Source organism: Diprion similis, chromosome 9 (genome assembly GCF_021155765.1).
Source record: "Diprion similis isolate iyDipSimi1 chromosome 9, iyDipSimi1.1, whole genome shotgun sequence".
In the NCBI taxonomy this organism is placed as follows: Eukaryota; Metazoa; Arthropoda; class Insecta; order Hymenoptera; family Diprionidae; genus Diprion; species Diprion similis.
In genome coordinates this window covers 3453233-3472043 of record NC_060113.1, presented here as the reverse complement: position 1 = coordinate 3472043, position 18811 = coordinate 3453233, and the positions used below count along the sequence as shown (strand labels likewise).

The 18811-nt window shown below is 38.7% G+C and overlaps 5 protein-coding genes across 6 annotated transcripts in view; 1 reads left to right on the top strand and 4 right to left on the bottom strand.

Moving 5' to 3' along the window:
- The window catches only part of LOC124410618 (60S ribosomal protein L10), a 28199-nt gene extending 11082 nt beyond the window's left edge, over positions 1 to 17117 (bottom strand). The window contains exons 1-2 of the mRNA XM_046889117.1: positions 17107 to 17117; positions 2385 to 2389 (exon numbers count right to left, since the gene is read on the bottom strand). The gene's annotated coding sequence lies outside the window, so the exon portion shown is untranslated. The remainder of the gene's footprint in view (positions 1 to 2384; positions 2390 to 17106) is intronic.
- LOC124410615 (nuclear pore complex protein Nup85) lies at positions 162 to 3364 on the bottom strand. The gene is made up of 9 exons (XM_046889112.1): positions 3199 to 3364; positions 2988 to 3093; positions 2516 to 2857; positions 2037 to 2416; positions 1636 to 1955; positions 1302 to 1519; positions 1001 to 1219; positions 810 to 909; positions 162 to 727 (listed from the first exon to the last, which is right to left on the bottom strand). The coding sequence occupies exons 1-9, from the start codon at positions 3226 to 3228 to the stop codon at positions 529 to 531; spliced, it is 1914 nt and encodes a 637-aa protein (XP_046745068.1). The 5' UTR covers positions 3229 to 3364; the 3' UTR covers positions 162 to 528.
- Positions 3525 to 8497, top strand: LOC124410614 (probable enoyl-CoA hydratase, mitochondrial). 2 transcript variants are annotated; one of them, XM_046889111.1, is made up of 7 exons: positions 3525 to 3864; positions 6727 to 6933; positions 7033 to 7157; positions 7328 to 7532; positions 7675 to 7794; positions 8071 to 8138; positions 8271 to 8497. In XM_046889111.1, the coding sequence occupies exons 1-7, from the start codon at positions 3765 to 3767 to the stop codon at positions 8334 to 8336; spliced, it is 891 nt and encodes a 296-aa protein (XP_046745067.1). In that variant the 5' UTR covers positions 3525 to 3764; the 3' UTR covers positions 8337 to 8497. The 2 variants fall into 2 exon arrangements, with proteins under 2 accessions (XP_046745067.1, XP_046745066.1); XM_046889110.1 differs by lacking the exon at positions 3525 to 3864 and adding an exon at positions 5103 to 6396.
- Positions 9684 to 11530, bottom strand: LOC124410622. The gene is made up of 5 exons (XM_046889120.1): positions 11418 to 11530; positions 11130 to 11305; positions 10524 to 10709; positions 10070 to 10273; positions 9684 to 9931 (listed from the first exon to the last, which is right to left on the bottom strand). The coding sequence occupies exons 1-5, from the start codon at positions 11482 to 11484 to the stop codon at positions 9740 to 9742; spliced, it is 825 nt and encodes a 274-aa protein (XP_046745076.1). The 5' UTR covers positions 11485 to 11530; the 3' UTR covers positions 9684 to 9739.
- LOC124410606 lies at positions 14663 to 17259 on the bottom strand. The gene is made up of 5 exons (XM_046889097.1): positions 17185 to 17259; positions 16232 to 16407; positions 15447 to 15632; positions 14993 to 15196; positions 14663 to 14854 (listed from the first exon to the last, which is right to left on the bottom strand). Exons 1-5 carry the CDS (start codon positions 17252 to 17254, stop codon positions 14663 to 14665), a joined length of 828 nt encoding a protein of 275 aa, XP_046745053.1. The 5' UTR covers positions 17255 to 17259.
- Between the last annotated feature and the right edge of the window lie 1552 nt (positions 17260 to 18811).

The following is an 18811-nucleotide window of genomic DNA, read 5'->3' as shown; positions in this document are numbered from 1 at the left end:
GTAACATCAAACTACAGAGAACCTTGTATAGTACGACTTCACGTACTAGTTGCTCTGTGTAAACTTGCATTAATTTTGGATTCATTATGACGCGCTTGAACTGAACCAAGCTATTGAATACACATCCATACGACATTCCGGTGCATGAGGATATACGGATAGGGAATAGTTTTTTTTTTTTTTTAACATTTTTTTTAATGAAAATTCGGTGAAATAATGTTACAAAACTATATCTTACAAATTAACTAAAATAAAATACTGGAACATCCAGGGACAGAGTACGTTTGCACGTGCATTTATCGAGGCTTATCTCAAAAATGGCAGTGATTGAGCTCTCAGCTGCATAGATGGCAAATGCTCGATATTTTTTTCCTTTGAACTTCGGTTGAAGAGTCAAATATCTTTTTAACAAACGAATATTTGACCATTCGGACAGAATTTAATCATGAAATTTATTTAGAACCGATTTTTGGACATCAGTTGCCAAGTTTCACTTTCGATTTGTTGTAATGAATGTATATGATCCCCTCAGCAGCCTTCAACATTTAATGCTCGTGCCAAGTTTCTTGTCGCTGCTAACCGGAAAATGTCGATTTTGTCTTGAAATTTCGGATCGTCACCGTGTTCTTCGACACTTTGTAATAGCTCGAAAGTATCCTCAGATGAGAGTACAATATCCTCTGCTTCCAGAAGCGGAATTGCATCGGTGAGAAGAATCGACCAGAAGCTGAAACAATTTGTGAATTCATTGATTATACAAACACTTTTTTGTTAAAGGGATTAGAAATTAGTTAGATGGAGCCACTTACTATTTTGGAGTTAAATTAGAGACCAGCAACGAGACTAATAAGGCAGCAGCGTCTTTAAATTCACCTAGTGCATACATTTGATGAAATTCACAATACTTTCCTGAAACAAGACCAAATTTTGATATTTGGTTTTCGATGTAGTTTTAAAATACTTTGATAACCATTCAATTGTTATATAGTATCATACAAACCAAGAAACGTAAGTCTGTCACTGATCAGCATACAGCTTCCTAAATTCTCTAGAAGGTCTTGACATTCGAGTTCTCCATGTTTGGCATAGTTTTTCAGAAATTGGTCCGCTATAAAGGTAGCAAATGCACCATCCTGTGCCTTCAATGCCCAGGCAAGTGCATTTCCTAGCCTGCCTTGTCTCATACACTTCATTCCTTGTATTTTGGAGATACTAGTTACTGAAATCATAGCATAAAAGATTATTCAATTCATTGAGGTCTGAAATGAAGTGAAAGTTGCAAGTTTTTTTTTTTTACATACCGACATTGGTCATATTCTTTTGACGAGCGATTTCGATAATTTTATTCACTCGTGCTTCACTACCCAATGGAATGGACTGTAACAACGCCTGCAGTCTAGTTAATCCTTGAGCAGGACAGTATTCAAAGTAGCTAGCTCCGCACTGCCACAGTGAATGATGACCCATCAAAGTACTGGCATAATCTAATATCAATGATTCATGAAGCTGTGAGGTAACACTGAAAAAACGTACATTTATTTTACTATTCGATCTCACGTACCTTGCACGAAAATCACCAAGTACAGGTATCCTGGCTAATAAATGTAATTCCATAAGAAATCATATCAAACTTACTTTATTTGATGCTTGTCTATAATATCTAGCCTGCCACAGTTGTACAACAAGTTGGTCAGATGTGCTGCAAACCATCCATTGTCGCTCATGTGTTGAATTTCCTTGATTACTTGGTGCAAATCACTTTCCATCAGAGCCAATATTACATGATCCAAATACCTGCCTGCACGCCACTTTTCTGCAATATGATTTGCATGTCTAGCAAATTCTGGCTGTTTGCTACAGGGTGCAGAGTAAAACAAACGTGCAGCCAATAACTCATACCATGCTTCCGTGTATTTGGAAAATTCCCACAGAACGAGTTCTTCGCCAACTATGAGCTGTTGATAACAAAAAAAAAACACGAAAATGAAAACTAATGCTTTTATCTGTGTTTCCAACCAGAGAAATTGAAATCTCACCCTCATAAGTAACTCTAAATTGCGGTCTGTAGAAAACGTTTTGCTTTCAATCTGCGAAGAGAGGTCAAATTGCCAATGCTTCCACCTCATGTTAAATTCGTTTATAGAATAACCCCCATATACATTGTAAACAGGCATTGTCCTCATAGCATTTTCGGCAGTGACAAAAGCAGGGTTTTCTGCCTTGCTGTGCATAGCTAACAACGAGCGAACGGTATCTAGTTTACCATGCAAAGCGCATCCTATGGCTGCTTCCCAGTACTGTATATTATCCAAATCGGCGGTAAAACTTTTCTTCACAAGTATTTTTGAGGCCATTAATTCTCTGGATGGAAAGTGAAATCTCACCCACTCTAAGAGCTGTGGAAGTATCACATCTCCTACAAAGAAATTAGCACATGTAGGTAGTTACTTCATAAATATTAACTGGAAAAGAAAAAAAAAGTTTGAATTAATTCCGACTGCACAATTAGCAATACCTGGGACGACGTCGACATAGAGGATCTCTGTTAGGTGCCAGACACACTCGACGTTGTAAAAAATGGTCAAGTAATTTTCAAAAGTCGACTTTTTGTCTGGCGTTGACTTTTCAACGACATCTTGCAGATTTTCTACGCAGGCTCTTAATATGGACCTGTAATGTTTGCTGTACTTCAAAAGCTCCGGTCTAACGTCATCACTGGAATTTCTAATCTTCTGTATCGCAAGAAACACACCATTGCTTTCATTGACTAGTTTACGAAGCGCCGGTTTGAACAAAATCACCTCTTGCCGCAAGCAATGAACCTTAGCCTCACAGGGTGCAAGGCCGCTTGGAACATCTAAAAACGAGCGGATGGAAATATTAATCAGCATTGTCATTATAGACGAAAAATAAGCCGTATACATCCGAGTCATCGATGTTGTAAAAAACAGTTTTTGTTCGGCACCTGCTGAAAAACATAACCTTACCTTTCGAATGAGCATTAATATGCTTGTAGGCGTGAACTCCGATTTTATTTTGGCCGATCCAGGTTGCAGCCAAGCCAGCTCTTCTGCAAACGTCGTCTGGTACAGCCTGTAAGTAATGTATTCGATAAAATAGCGATACATATCAGGATTGTTCCGTGAACAAAACCCGGTGTAAGTCCGCATGAGCTAATAAGTATATCGGTATGCTTACGATTATTTGAGCGTTGCTAACTTCTGCCATGACTGAACTTGAGCTTTATTTCACCGCTAATTCGTGAATTCAGTACATAAATTCATCAACGAAATCTGTAACTTAAGTACTACTTACGATCATCTTCTCACAACTCAAAACGACTAAACGTTCAAAGTAGGAAGGCAATTAATTTCCATTCCGGCCTTGCTGACATCTATGATTCATCGCAAGTAGTTAAAAAATTCATAGCTGTTTTACCGACAGGTGACAAGAGGCCTTGAATAAGTGTATTGTGAGTGTATTGCATGAATCGCATCTGAATTAAATAACATGACAAGAACGCAATAGGTTCGTCAACAACAGTAACAATGGTTTGTAGTTTGTTAGTTTTGCGATAGTATCGAGTATAATAGCCGAGTATTGCAATTGGCGCGTTCTTATCAGTCGGTAGAGAGTTTCGTAAGAGCCGTGATAGCTCTTTACGTAACGGTAATTCGAATACAATCGGAGCTTTGAACCGGCTTGTATCAGCTCATTCTTTCTTTGCATTCCCGTGTGCTAGCGACTGACTGATATTCTGGAAAATGGCTACCACCTCAGCTGTAACACGACTTCTCTTCGGCCGCCGATTGCCTCAAGTCGTTCGAAGTTTACCCCAGCTTACATCAACCAAGTTTTATTCATGTGAGTAACCAAATCGTCGATTGTCATACATTTGATAACATTCCTAACCCTTACAGTTGGAGGCCTATAATAGAATGCTGTGAAGTGCGTCGATTATTCGTGAGGACGTGGAACGATACAATACATAAGATTTTCGCTTTGTCGAAAAACAAAATTTCAATCACTAATCATTGGCAGGCATTCCTTATTAATCCAAACTTGAAGAAGTGTGATAATTGCTAACTAATTTCTTATTGTCTAGAGGTTCAAACTAACAATAAGCATCAGGCTGTTTGCCTATGATCTACACGTCTTTACGCGATTTCATTAATTTAATCGTCGTAGTTATAGAATCTGTACAATAGTAGACATAATACTGCAGTAGCGGTTCTGGGCATTTAAAAGTTTTTCCAAAGTTCGAAATTCACTGTATTCGAATGAAGTAAGATCATGGGAGCCATATTCCAATCGTGACTCGTCCTATTCTTCTTCATGTGTACACAGTACTTATGTCACCTAGGTAATTTCAATATCATGCCATGTTATTCTGTATTATTTATTGACATTTATTATTCGGGAGTATAAGTTATATACATTATATACATTATATGAAACGTTGACTGAAGTCTTTAATCATAGCTTCAACCAAATCAAAAGGTTAGTCGAATACCAAAAACTCACTTATCAAGCACGAAGCTAGCGAGTGCGGTTTCGTGTGATACAACGATTGTGATAGAAATTGACGAGCTTTGACCAGCTCTGAAGCTACGTAATTGTAGACCGATTACGAGGTGTAATGAACTCGGTCAAAAAATGCCAAAACATTAACTATACATGGGTGTAATCTTTGTGTAATCAAAAGCTGGTTAAAATAATCATTTCCTCACAGTTAGCCGACGAGGGAGCGAGCTTACGAGCGATATTGCGGTCGTTTTAACGAATTGCTTGTGACGAGCTCGGGTCACCGCGCGCAGTCGAAAATTTGTTTGCAGAATGCGACTTTATCGAGCGATCGTTGCGCGACCTTTCGAGCTCTGATTGAAGGCTGCGATCGTAGAGTTGCCGTGTCGCTGAGCAAACGGTCGTGTAACGAGCACACGTAATGGCGCCCGTTCGTATTCCGAGGTGTTGAGCTCCGCGGAACTGGAGTGTTCGATTAGTCAGTTGGAACTTGGAAGGCTGTAAGGAAGTTCGGTTGTATCGTCCGACGATTATTGAAGAGAAAGCGTAGATTGTTCGAGTAAGTAGTTAATTATCGAACGGTTTACGGATCACCCTGCGGTCAAAGCTCGCGCTAAAAAGCAGCGATGAGCCAGCCTGCATCGACCAGTTCGGCAGGCCGCGAACGGGTGACCAAAAACAAACCGATTAAGGGAAAGAGTCGACGGCGGGTTAACAAGCCGTACAGATCGTACGTGTGGCACTATTTCGACCGTCTTGGTTCACTCGCAAAATGTCGAGTTTGCCAACACGAGATACAGAACAAGAAGCACACGACGTCCTCGCTCATTCGGCACCTTGAGCAGATACACCAGTTGGAGAAGGGGATGATGGTCGACAACATCGAGACCCTGCCTACGGTCCAGCGGCTTTCGTCTAACATGGGCTCGCGCATGCGCGATCGTGTGATGAAAAGCTTCACAAGAGACAATCACATCGGAGGCACAACGTTGGGCAGCAGCATCTGGAAGTGTAAACACTGCACGTATATGATCCAAGGGAAGAAGCTGCTGCTCCCGATGTTTCTCCATTTGAAAAGCGCGCATTGGAAAGCGAACGGCCCAGCTGCATTCGACAACAAAACAATGCCGGCTAGTAATAAGCGCCGGCAGAATCTCGCGGATAAAATCACCGACGAACAGCGCGTCGATGATGATTACGACTTGACGGATTACCTCCTGGATCGCGCGAACTCGAGCGTCACCGCGAGCTCGATTAGCGCGGCTAAAGAGCTCGTAGACAAAGAGGAAACTGGTATCTCCGGGAGGCTCGTTGCGGGAAAAAATTCTGTATTCATAAACGACGAGTCGAAGCTCGATGGTGGCAGGCTGGTGCAGTATAAGATCAGGATAAATCTGCCCAACGGAAACGAGATTGAGGGCTTCGTTATGGGTGGCGAGGAGAACTGCGGCGAACGGGAAAGGAAAAGGGAGGTCGTTACTGTTAGTCACGGGCAAAACGCCGTTAATCTTGATCACAATTATCACGACGAGTCGCGGACCGTCTCGCCCGTTCTGGGCGAACAATCCGCGGCACATTCTAGGCTTGATAACGCGATCGAGGACGTGAAGGACGACGTGATCGAACCTCAGGTTCCTATAGACAATGAGAGGCAATTTGATCACCAGTACTCGAGGAAGTCGAGCCCCAAACCTTTAACTTCGAAGCAAACCAGATCTCCGAAAAGTCTTTCGGCAATGCGATCGTGTAACAGAAATAAAAGCAATGCTCCGAAAGCTGAACACGAAGATCTCGACACTTCCGAACTTGACATTCAAGTTCCACTCGAAAATATTCCTAGCTTTATCGCCGACGTTAAAGTCGACAATAATGGTAATTTTCGACGTCTTGGTCTTCCTTTTAACTACGTTTATTATACAAACGATAGAGAATTTTTTTTCGTTAAATAAGATGAACCTAGATATCTGCGGATTTTTTGAGAAATTTACTAAATGTTTAAATGAAATTGATTTTTAATACCATACATTGCAACAGGGAATCGTTCCAATCTGTTGTAAAATCAGGTTTTGCAACTAAGCAGGCTTTCAAATGTAGCGGAATATATTCTTTTCTATCCGACCACTGCATTTTCCACTTTATCTAAAATATAAAAATGCAAAGACTGAAGAACACAATTCTAAACTTCAACTTGTATGCTTACAGGTCAAACATCCAGCTATGAGTTTATCAAAACCGAAAAGGCTGGGGAGAAGCAGAATGTTGCAGTTATTACTCTAAACCGCCCGAAAGCCTTAAATGCCTTGTGCGATAAGCTTGTAGATGAGTTGGGTGATGCTGTTACCAAGTTTGACAACGACGACAGCATTGGTGCAGTGGTAATAACGGGAAGCGAGAAGGCTTTCGCTGCAGGTCAGTGTCCTCTCGTTTGAAGCCAATTTTGAATGTGATTACAGCTAGGACAAATTATTTCAAAATGTTTATTTGATTTTTTTCTCCTATAATTCGCAGGCGCTGATATCAAGGAAATGAAGGATCGCTCATATGCTCAAACTGTTAAATCAAAGATGCTCGCAGGGTGGGAAGACATTTCAAAGGCTTCTAAGCCAATCATTGCTGCAGTTAACGGCTACGCAGTAAGTAATTAAATGATGTACAATGTTATACTTCCATCATAATCGTTGAATTTTAAATTTCAAGCTGCAGAAAACTGCAGTGCTCTGCTTAAATTTTTCTGTAAAAATTTAATTTTGATCCAGTCCATTCAGAACGTTCCAAAATAATGTTTAAAAAATTTACTTTACAGCTCGGTGGTGGTTGCGAACTGGCTATGTTGTGTGACATCATTTACGCAGGGGAAAAAGCTCGCTTTGGTCAACCAGAAATCGTTATTGGTACTATTCCAGGAGCAGGCGGTACCCAGAGGTTGATCAGGGTAATAGGAAAGAGCAAAGCGATGGAAATGGTACTTACCGGAAATCAGATCTCTGCTCAGGAGGCTGAGAAAGCAGGTTAGTTGATCTACAAGTTTTTTATTCAAATTTTGACCTCCTTATTTGAGGAAAAGTAATTCAAAAGAATTTATACATTTGTTTGCCTCATTTATAAGGTCTTGATTAATACTTATGGCGATTTTTTTTTTTATGTATACAGGTCTGGTCAGCAAAATTTTCCCTCCGGAGCAGCTATTGCCGGAGGCCATCAAGCTTGGAGAGAAAATATCCACTCATTCTCCGTTGATCGTATCAATGGCAAAGGAATCAGTCAACACTGGTAATTATATCATTAGATAATTGATACGCTCGTTTGATTCATGAACTCGTTTCAAAGCGGTAGTAACAATTGATCGCCGCACATACATAACTATGATTACCTTTCAAGTTGTTCGGAAAATAAATCAGTGTACGTGTGTAACTGCAGATTATTAGAAATCTGATGATTCGTATTCTATCAAAATGATGGTCACATTCCAAGTTTACTCTAGTATCGAGATATTTCATTTAAACGTACAAAATGATTTACTGGGATTCATGAAAAAATATTTTTCAGCATATGAAACCACGCTGCGGCAAGGACTTCAGTTTGAGAAAAAGCTCTTCTACGGAACGTTTGCTACGGTATATTGAAATCATTATCACTATGACTAGATTAAATAGCAAACACTCTTTGCGAAGAGAAATTCATAAAGTCTCTAGCGGTTTATAGATAAGGATTTTATGATGTATAAATATGTGAATTATCTTTTGCAGGCCGATCAAAAAGAAGGAATGACGGCGTTTGTCGAAAAACGTGCGCCCAAATTCACCAGTGAATAAAATAAATCTAAGATAAGTCTCATCGGCAATAACGAGAGGTGAATTGGAATTCCAGCATTTACAATACGACGTACCTAAATCTACCTATTTTTATACAAATCAGAATTATGTTTATCGTAAGTGTTTTTAATAAAGTTTAGTCAATTTGTTGCCATCTCAAAGACTAATGTTAAAAAATTACCCATGATTTCAGGTAGTGTGAATGATGAAAAATTGCGGTCTAGGAATGTCTGTCTGTGAGACCTGATAGCGATTTGATGCAAGTGTTAATTCTATGAAAAGTAAGCTTGGAAATTTATTTTTTGTGCAGACATGGTTCACTTATCTCATTGTCAAACTGCGACCTAAGCGTGCTGAAAAATAACATTGCAGAACGACAGTTTATTCCATGCTCTATGGCAAAAACAGTGCCGATAGCTGTGATGAACCTGACGAATCAGATGGTAATTGCAGTCAATCCTAGATCCAGTTCCTTTTCCCCAATATCAGTAAGGTATGTATTTACTTTGACAAGATACAACACTTACATTGGTTACCAAACGTGTTGCGATCTATTCTGTAATATTTCGTATCAGATAAGAAACTATGCGATCCCATTTTTGCAGTAAACTAAGTTTGATATCCTATTTGATTATTTACGTAAACTGTAGGGTTGACATTTTACGGTTGTTTTAAAGTATCATTGTTCAATGGAAGTGGGTATTGTTGCTCATAGAAAGAAAAAACTACTTCATAGCGTCGTAGCTTCAGTTAATTATAGTCTGAAGTACTACCGTTAAAAACTTTAAATTCGATATCATTTTGCACAAATTGTATGTACATGAGGTGAACATTATTTTATCAACTGGAGTACCTTTATTTATTCAGCATAGTATGGATAAAGTGTTTATTTGTAAATAAGTGAATAAACGTCAACTTTATTTATTTTCAAACATTGCACAATACAAACATCGTTTACCATGAAATAATGATAAATGCAGTTACGAGAGAAAAATTATGAATTCCTGAAACTGGGAAAATGTCGGGGAAAATTAGGTCTTAGGTCCTGGAAAACCTGGAAATGTAATGTAGTTTTTTCCCTAAAAATTCCCGTTTTTTCTCGATTTTGAAAGCTCATTGAACAACTTTTGAAAACGACAGAGTTAGCGCCTGTGGTTTACAAATGCGAAGTGCGATTGGATTGAAAACATTCCACGGCATATTTTCATGATAAAAAAAAGTGTCCCGTGTAAGTTTTATGCGAATTGGTTTAGCGATTCGCCCGAAATCCTGCTTACAAGAAATCCGTGCTTTCACACACCCACTTCTGGAAACATTCACGAATTTTTTTGAGAGTGCCAAGATCTGCTTTAGATAATGTTTCTATCAACGGAAACAGGACTAGGATTGCCCTATAACGTAGTTTAAAAGGTTGCTAAGCATGTGACTTGACTTTTGTACAGCTGGTAAGCGTTCCATTCCGCCTCTATGCGATCAGCAGCACATTTGTAAGATTCCCATAAGTCCGGGTTGACGTTCGTCTTAATGAAATCGCATTGATAATTAATTTGCGACGCGACGCGTCTATAAACGTCTAATACTTTGTCATTCAGGATCTGAAAACACGACGATCAGAAAGTAATTTGTGACACTGTGCACGATTAGACGAGCTTTTACGTTGTATGAACTTTCATTCAAGGTGCGACATGCGCAGCGCGTCCAAAATCTCTGTCTGCCAATTCTGTTCAACTTACCTCGTTGCGAGTTTCCAATCCATAGATATCGTAATAGGACCATACAGAATTCCACCCTGCCACAAATATCGCACCTGTGTACGCGTAGAGGTTCCTGGTAACTTCTTCCAACGTGGCGTTGTAGTTGACGAACAGGCTATCGAGCGATAGCGCACTCTCTACAGGATGCACCTTCACGTTCAGAACGGGTATAGGCGGCAGCGGCTGCAACGAGATTCGTTCACGTAATCTAAATTGTTCTATCAATCTTTCGCAATAGAGTTCCATGATCTGGAAACGCGTAGTTTGCTTTTCGTACACCGACAGAAACTCAACGATGAAATCGTCGATGCTCCTCGTTTCTGTTATCAGTTGTAGGCATAAATTATCCCAACATCTTTTCTACGCGTGTCAATTAATTCTAACAAATTACCAATGAAAGTATCGTTATTCAGGTTCATCTTCTAGCACTTACCGGTTGCGCAGGTCTTCCAGGTCCGGGTGACAATGCCAATAATACTTTAAACTGCTTGAAAATCCGATCTATGACTTCTCCGATGCTACAGACTGCCTCGATCGCACCGAACGTTTGAATTGAAAATTGCAATTCATCAGCGAGCTCATTAATGACGTCTATTAAAATCTTGCCCTGAGTTTTCATCTGCGGGTATGGAAAGATATTGGGAATATATTGTTCATTTTGGGAGTGAACAGTGTTTATTTAATCCTAATCATCATGTGACACACGTCTAAAATACGTTCGAGTGAATAACTAAAGGGCCTTATCTTGAGATAAAAATATATGTACAATATTTTAGTTCCGTCTAATATAAGCGGTAATAAATATTAATTTATGAAAAACGTCATGTCTCAATCAGAACCAACGATAAATTACAGTCATCGAAGATCGTTTCGCGACGCGGAAAACTACAGCAAGGATAAACAAGCTGTTTGTGATTTGCTCTTCGCCAAAAGCCTGAAGATTCAAAATCCATTTTGAAATAAATTTTGACTCACTCGCGTGTCGCTGTCAACCGACAAACAAAATTTTACACATTCAATAGATGCAAGTATACAATACCTGATCGTAAATATTGAGCACCAAAGACCGGCCGTAGACCGCGACTGCTTCTCCCAAAGTATTCCGGAATTCACCTGCCAAGTGATCGTTTTCTTCCAAAGTTGGCACCGCAAGGCTTCGTGCACCTTGTGCGAAAGTTCTGGCTAAAACGTTCGTGTCGAGCACATCGACGGGTTCTGCAATTCAAATGGCTTGAATAAAATTTGTTAAACACTGAAACGAATAGTTTAAACCGATTTACCTGATCAGATGTGAATATGAATTAACTTCAATATTTCTAAAACTCACCACATATCTGTGCGAAAGATCTTTGAGCCGCGAAGCAGAAACAAAGTGCTACGGTGAAACGCCACATTTTGGTCGATTTTTTTAATGTATACTGATGCTGAATACGCAATTACATCAGTCTTATGTACCCGTTAAGAAAAAATATTATTAATAAGGTCATTGTTTTATTATGTTCTTATTCTTTTCTTTTGTCATTTTGTTATATACCAAAATAGATTTAACACCGACTCCTTATCTTTGGAATATTGACAGCTTGATGATATCATTGATTCAAGCTTATTGGTGCAAACATCTTGAATGACACATGCACCGGACATTCTTTGCTGAAATAATGTAAAACAAGTGAAACAATCTGTCGTATTTCTTGGATAAATTGAAAAATTACGAGGGTGAGGCATATTGTTTATATTCGCAATGCCTCGCGTAATATTTTTCAATAGCTTTATCAAACGAGTTATGAACTGTATAGATATAAATTTTTCTTTCGAACTAAATTCTTTTTCAGCATCAAAACAATCGCAATGGAAAATTTGTCATTGCAATAGCTTGTCGTTTAGAACTCCTCGTCAATTTTGACGTAGATTGGTGGAAAAAAAATAAAATCTGTCCAAAAATAGTCCTTTTGTTGATTTCATTCATCAATATTTGTTTATCAATATAAATGAATTGCATTGAAAATCATAAAGGCTGGAAGTAATAACTCACTACAGCCACTCGCCAAACATTAGCCAGAATTATAGAACAGTGAAAATAAAGTGGCCAATTTGGCTGATCTTGATTAGGCCACCTTAAGAATTTCTGACTGGGATGTGTTTCGAGCCCATAAGATTTTAACACATAAAGTTTGTTTATTCTCTGTATTTTGTCATTCAAATCACTGCAAAAATATAGTATCGATCAAATCCAAAATTTAGTCAGTTCTAGGCTAGCGATAAGAAAATCTGTGGCCCACCTTCGAGACATTATCTTTATTTTTTCTTTTCTGATATTGTTATTCAAGTAACTCGAAAATAACTCGATTAACGTGATCCGAAATTATTGCAGTTTCAGGTTCAAAAGTGCTGTGTCGATTAAAACCAAAAATTGGTCATACACACACACACACACACACACAATCAGAGGTTGAGCCGAAAATGGTCGGACGTGATTCTCTAGACCTTGGAACATCGGCCTCTGGAAAAATCCTCTACTTTGCATCTTCGCGGTGATTATAATAATTTCCTCCCGCATCTTTTTCTCCCAAGAAAAGAAGAGCGGGAAGTTGAAAATCACGGAAATTTTTATTTCAATTGTAGTTTATAGCAGTTATATTCATTAATTCAAAATGCTTGTTCATTTATAGCGTGAAAAATCTGCGTTAAACAAGACTGTTTGCTTTGTAACTTGCGAGTGTGTTTCTGGGATTGGTCAGTTATTTGCCATGAACTATCGAAAAACAAATATTATTCAGTCCGAAATCAGAAAAATTTATTGGACTTCAACATTTTACTCTTCCAGCGTGCAGAAATAATTTCAGGCATCGGCTGCGGGGTCGCCATAAATGAACAACCTACAATTACAGCATTTTGTTGTAACGATAGGTCGAATCTTATTTCTGCTTTTCGTATTTTTAAATTCATTTCTTCATTCATTCATTATTTAAAAATTCACACACCATAGAATGAAATTCATCAAAGATCAGACATCATTTTTGATCTCCAACCGTAGTTCATAAAATTGCGGAATTGATGGACCAATCGCTCCTCGCTTACTTTTTCATCTCGTCAACAACGGGCGCCCAAATTTCTGCGCGGTTCGTGAATTACATCTTCGTTCGTCCTCAAACCTGTTTCAGGATAACGGTCATGTTTTTCTTTCATGCTGTATTGAGTGGCGAAAAATATTATGCCGCTTCAATATTATTCTTACGGCTGCTGTCTGTAAAAAAATATTGTCTCCTCAACGAGAATGTATACGTATGGATATACCGTCGTTCAACTCATTCGGCCGGTGAGTTTACGTTGGATGAAAGAACATGTACGCCATACTTGCATTGCACATGGATCTTAGAAAAAGCTGGGATGATTATTGGGATGTATATTGATGCTGAGTACTCCATCTTGTCAGCCTTATACACACGTATTGAATATCTAGGCATACATGCCGCAGAACAAGCATTATTTTGTTTTGTTACAAATTCTTTTTGTTTCGTTCAATATGGTTTCACACTTCTCATCCTTTGAACGCTGACAGATGTGTCTTACACTTCTGTCGAACATTTATCACATTGTTTGAACAAGCTTATTGTTGGAAACATCGAGAATGACTCGCGGATACAATATTCTTTCTTATACGATCTGGAAGAAGTGAAACAATTTGTGATAAATCTTGTGTGAATCTAGGAACTACGACAATGAGATATATTGTTGGTATATTGAATAAAAATGCTTCGCATTGCCTCATAAAGAACCTCATGTAACAAGTTATGAACTGAAGATGCCAAATTTTTTCGCCTGATTAGATTTGTTTTGAAAACAGAGTTGAAAACAGTTGGATAGAAAGTTTTTTTCTTAGTCATTAATTATTCGATTTTATTAATTTCAATTCACCTTTGATTATACATGTATTAAGCTAGTCGATTTCGACGTTGTGGTATATATTCACAAATATCGAAGTTCACGTATTCCAAACGCAAAAAAGGGCTCAAATACCCCATACTACTTATATTTGCTGGCAGAATAGTTTTTCCTAAGACAATGAGGCACGTCTGTATTCTACAGGACGTTGAACTTGGGGTGGAGTCGACTTAACCCGAGGGTGTCGAGTAAGGGTTGAGTTACTAGCAACTGCCATTTCAAGACCAGGAGTGTTTTCCTTTCTTTCCCACTTTTTACAAAGAAGCTCGCGCTTAGATTTGCAGAAGTGAAAAATCCCCAACAATTCTCATTTTTTTCGACTTTGTAAGACTGTATTCCAAAGCTTGTTTGAACAACCTCCAAAAACGACAGAGTCAGCGCCTGTTGTTCACAAATCCGAAGTGTGATTGGATTGAAAACGTTCGGGGAAGTTCGGGGAGAAATTCAAGAATGAATGAATGATCGTACATAGTTCTAATCGTGTATTTTTACAAGAAAATTTTATGGGCGAACAGTTACAGTGACGAGCACATTACAGAAACTAACAGATCTTAAGTCATATGCTAAAAGTAGGTATTCGATAATATTTTTACCAACGGAGACAGGACTAGGCTTAGCCTGTAAAGTAGTTTAAAAGGTTGCTATGCATGCCACTTGACTTTTGTACAGCTGATAAGCGTTCCATGCCGTCTCTATGCGATCAGCAGCTTCTCTGTAAGCATTCCATAAGTCCGGGTTGACGTTCTCCTCAATGAAACCGCATTGATAATTAATTTGCGACGCGACGTGTCTATAAACGTCTAATACCTTGTCATTCAGGATCTGAAAACACGACGATCAGAAAGTAATTTGTGACACTGTGCACGATTAGACGAGCTTTTACGTTGTATGAACTTTCATTCAAGGTGCGACCTGCGCAGCGCGTCCAAAATCTCTGTCTGCCGATTCTGGTCAACTTACCTCGTTGCGAGCTTGCAATCCATAGATATCGTAATTGGACAATGCAATATTCCACCCTGCCAAATATATCGCACCTGTGTATGCGAGGATGTTGCTGGTAATGTTGTTCAACGTGGCGTTGTAGTTGACGAACAGGCTATCGAGCGATAGCGCACTCTCTACAGGATGCAACTTCACGTTCAGAACGGGTATAGGCGGCAGCGGCTGCAACGAGATTCGTTCACGTAATCTAAATTGTTCTATCAATCTTTCGCAATAGAGTTCCATGATCTGGAAACGCGTAGTTTGCTTTTCGTACACCGACAGAAACTCAACGATGAAATCGTCGATGCTCCTCGTTTCTGTTATCAGTTGTAGGCATAAATTATCCCAACATCTTTTCTACGCGTGTCAATTAATTCTAACAAATTACCAATGAAAGTATCGTTATTCAGGTTCATCTTCTAGCACTTACCGGTTGCGCAGGTCTTCCAGGTCCGGGTGACAATGCCAATAATACTTTGAACTGCTTGAAAATCCGATCTAAGGCTTGTGCTGCGTGACAGACTCCCTTGATTGGTGCGCACATTTCAATTGACCATTGCAATTCATTAGCAAGCTCAATAATATCGTCTATTAAAACCTCACCCTTGATTATCGCCTGTAGGCATGGAAAGATGTTAGCTCACTTTGGGCGTGATTCGTGTCCGTTTTAGCTCATCAACATGTTCCACGTGTAACATACGTACGAGTGAATAACTGAAAGCCAATTCTTGCAATGGAAATATATGTTTATTATTTTTATCTGCAATAACGATTAATAATTCATGAAGAACCGCGTGTTTTCAAAATGTTCCGTCGGTTCTTACCGATTTCATTACATCCTTGCGGTCAGTACTACATCTAGCTTACAGTTATCGAACATTTTTGTACGAAAAGGAAAACTGCAGCAAAAATTCGCAAGTCGCGCGTGATTCACTCTTCGCGAAAAGCGTAAAAACATTTTCACTCGCTCGTGTGTCACTATCAATCGACAAGCAAAACATTTTCTTCCGACTCGTGCACGAAATAGGCCCTTTTAATCGCACGTAAAGTGGATAGAAAATTGGTCATTTCGAGTGCGGACTTAATTTCATCCGAATGATTTTGTTCATCGATGATTTTTCTTACGATTAATTCATGCAATTATTTTATTTTGCCCTACATGCACTCGTTGGAAAAATCAACAACAATGTAACCAGGAATGTAAGTATGCAATACCTGTTGGTGAATATTAGCCATTAAAGACCGGCCATAGGCCGAGACTGCTTCAGCGAAAATAGTCTGAAAATCACCCGCCGAGGAATCATTCATTTCCAAAGTTGGTACCGGAAGGCTTTCCGCGCCCGTTGCCCACACGTTGGCTAAAATGTTTAAGTCAGCCGAGTCGATGGGTTCTGCAATTCAAATAGATCAAAATCCGTCAAATTGCACTGAAACGAATAGTTTGGGACGATGTGCTTGATCAGCTGTGGAATACGAATCAACTTCAAAGGGTACTTAGTTCAGAAATTTAAAAATTCCGATTTTTTATTACGTATTATTATAGTTACATCTTCTAAGAATATTTGGGTCCAAGCCTATGTCGAATTTCTAAGAATTTTAAAAAGACACGAGCACTTGAATGAACCAATGTTGTACCGTCTGCGTCTCAATAGAACCGAGTTCAGCCTACGAAGAAGCTGCGGATGCGGCAGAAGGCCTCTGTATGCCTCGAGAGACCTCGATGAGGGTGAGTAAAATTTCTATTTCATTTGCTACGGAAATCGACGTGAAAATGGAGGTCTAAATACTAAACGCGCTTATCGCGAAACCACATTTTTCAACGTGGTTGACATAGAATCTCGAGTTCTATTCAACTTAATAACTTCAAATTTGGAATGAACCTTGCGTATATATCCCTCTATAAACCAAATTTGGAGTATTACGAAATTATGACCATAATTACTGTTCTTAGAAAATGAAGATCTTGAAATAAATGAGACGAAAAATTAACTTTTTTTTCAGACAGTCGCCATTATTTTATTTGAAAACTTTTTCGGGAAGCTATTTGCGGCCTTCAAGTATACGTAAACTATAATGTCAATCAAGTGGACAAGATCGGCAGTGTCTGATCAGATGCGAATATGAATTTGCACGAATCTGTCATTCTCTTTGATATTAGCAGGACTTACCGCATATCTCTGCGGAAGATCTCTGAGCCGCGATCAGGAAGAAACACAGTACTATGACGGAACGTCGCATTTTGGTCGCTTTACTTCCTAAGATGACTGATACTATCGAAGTACTCAACGTACTTACGTGCATATGTACGGATATATATACGCACACCGGTTTTTTTCTTTTATTAAAAATAATTCCACACTCTTTGTTTTTGGGATATTGACAGCTTGTTTCACACTTATCACGCACTTTCTCCCAAATATTTTTCACATTATTCGAACAAGCTTATTGTTGGAAACATCGAAAATGACCAACGCATACAATATTCTTCGCTCATACGAATTCGGACTAATGAAACAATTTGCGACGAGTCTTAAATAAATTTAAAAACGAAGAGAATGAGGTGTAATGTTTATTGAAGAAGAATGCTTTGCACGTTTTCATGAAAAAACTTTATAAAACAAGTTACGAACTGAAGATTCCAATTTTTTAATTTTTTGGCAAATTGGCTTTGTATTCTCAACTACTTTTCCGGCGCGACACAGTTGAATCGGAATTTCATTTTCCTCAATTATTGATCAATCAATTTTATGCTTTGCATGATATAAGAAGTTGATTATAATTATTGATCCTATTTTTGGAGCAGGCTATGAGAACGACAAGAAAAATGTTACACATTTAGTGACTGCCTCTGCGAAAGACATCTGAAATTCATCCGCCAAGTGATAATTTTCTTCCAAATTTGGCACTGCAAGGCTTTATGCACCTTCCGCGATTGTTCTCGCTAAAACGGTCAAGTCAATTACGTCGACGGGTTCTGCAATTCAAATAGCTAAAATAAAATTTCTTAAACACTGAAATAAATAATTTGAACCGATTTGCCCGATCAGATGCGAATATGAATTAACTTCAATCTTTCTAAAACTCATCTCATGTCTGTGCAAAAGTTTTTCAACCGCGAAGCAGAAACACAGTACTACGATGAAACGTCCCATTTTGGTTGATTTTCGAATTATATACTGATGCTGAATACGTAATTACATCATATATCTGGTGTGAAAAAAGTGTTATTAGTGACAGAATTGTTTTATTATCATTTTTTGTCTTTTTCGTTTCATATTAAACATGGTTTAACACCGACTCCTTATCTCTGGATTATTGACAGCTGGTTCATACCATTGACGCAGGCTTGTTGTTGCAAACATTTTGAATGACACATGCATCCGACATTTTTTGCTCAAATAATGTAAAACAAGTGAAACAATCTGTCGTATTTCTTGGATAAATTTGAAAATTACGAGAGTGAGGCATATTGTTTATATTTATCTGCAAGAGCTTTATCAAACGAGTTATGAACTGTATATAGATATAAGTTTCTGTCATTACAAACAAAAATTTATGCAGTTCTCAGCCAAGCAAAGCCATATCGATTTATAACTAAAATCATTCATATTCTGCCCTTTGATCTCGAAATATCGCCGGAGAACAAATGGTCAGACACACACACCCATCGGAAATGGTCGGACGTGATTCTCTAAGCCTTAGAACATCGGCCTCTGGAAAAATCTTTTACTTTGGATTTTCGGGGTGATTATAATAATTTCTCCTTGTATCTTTTGTCCCCAAGAAAAGGAGAGC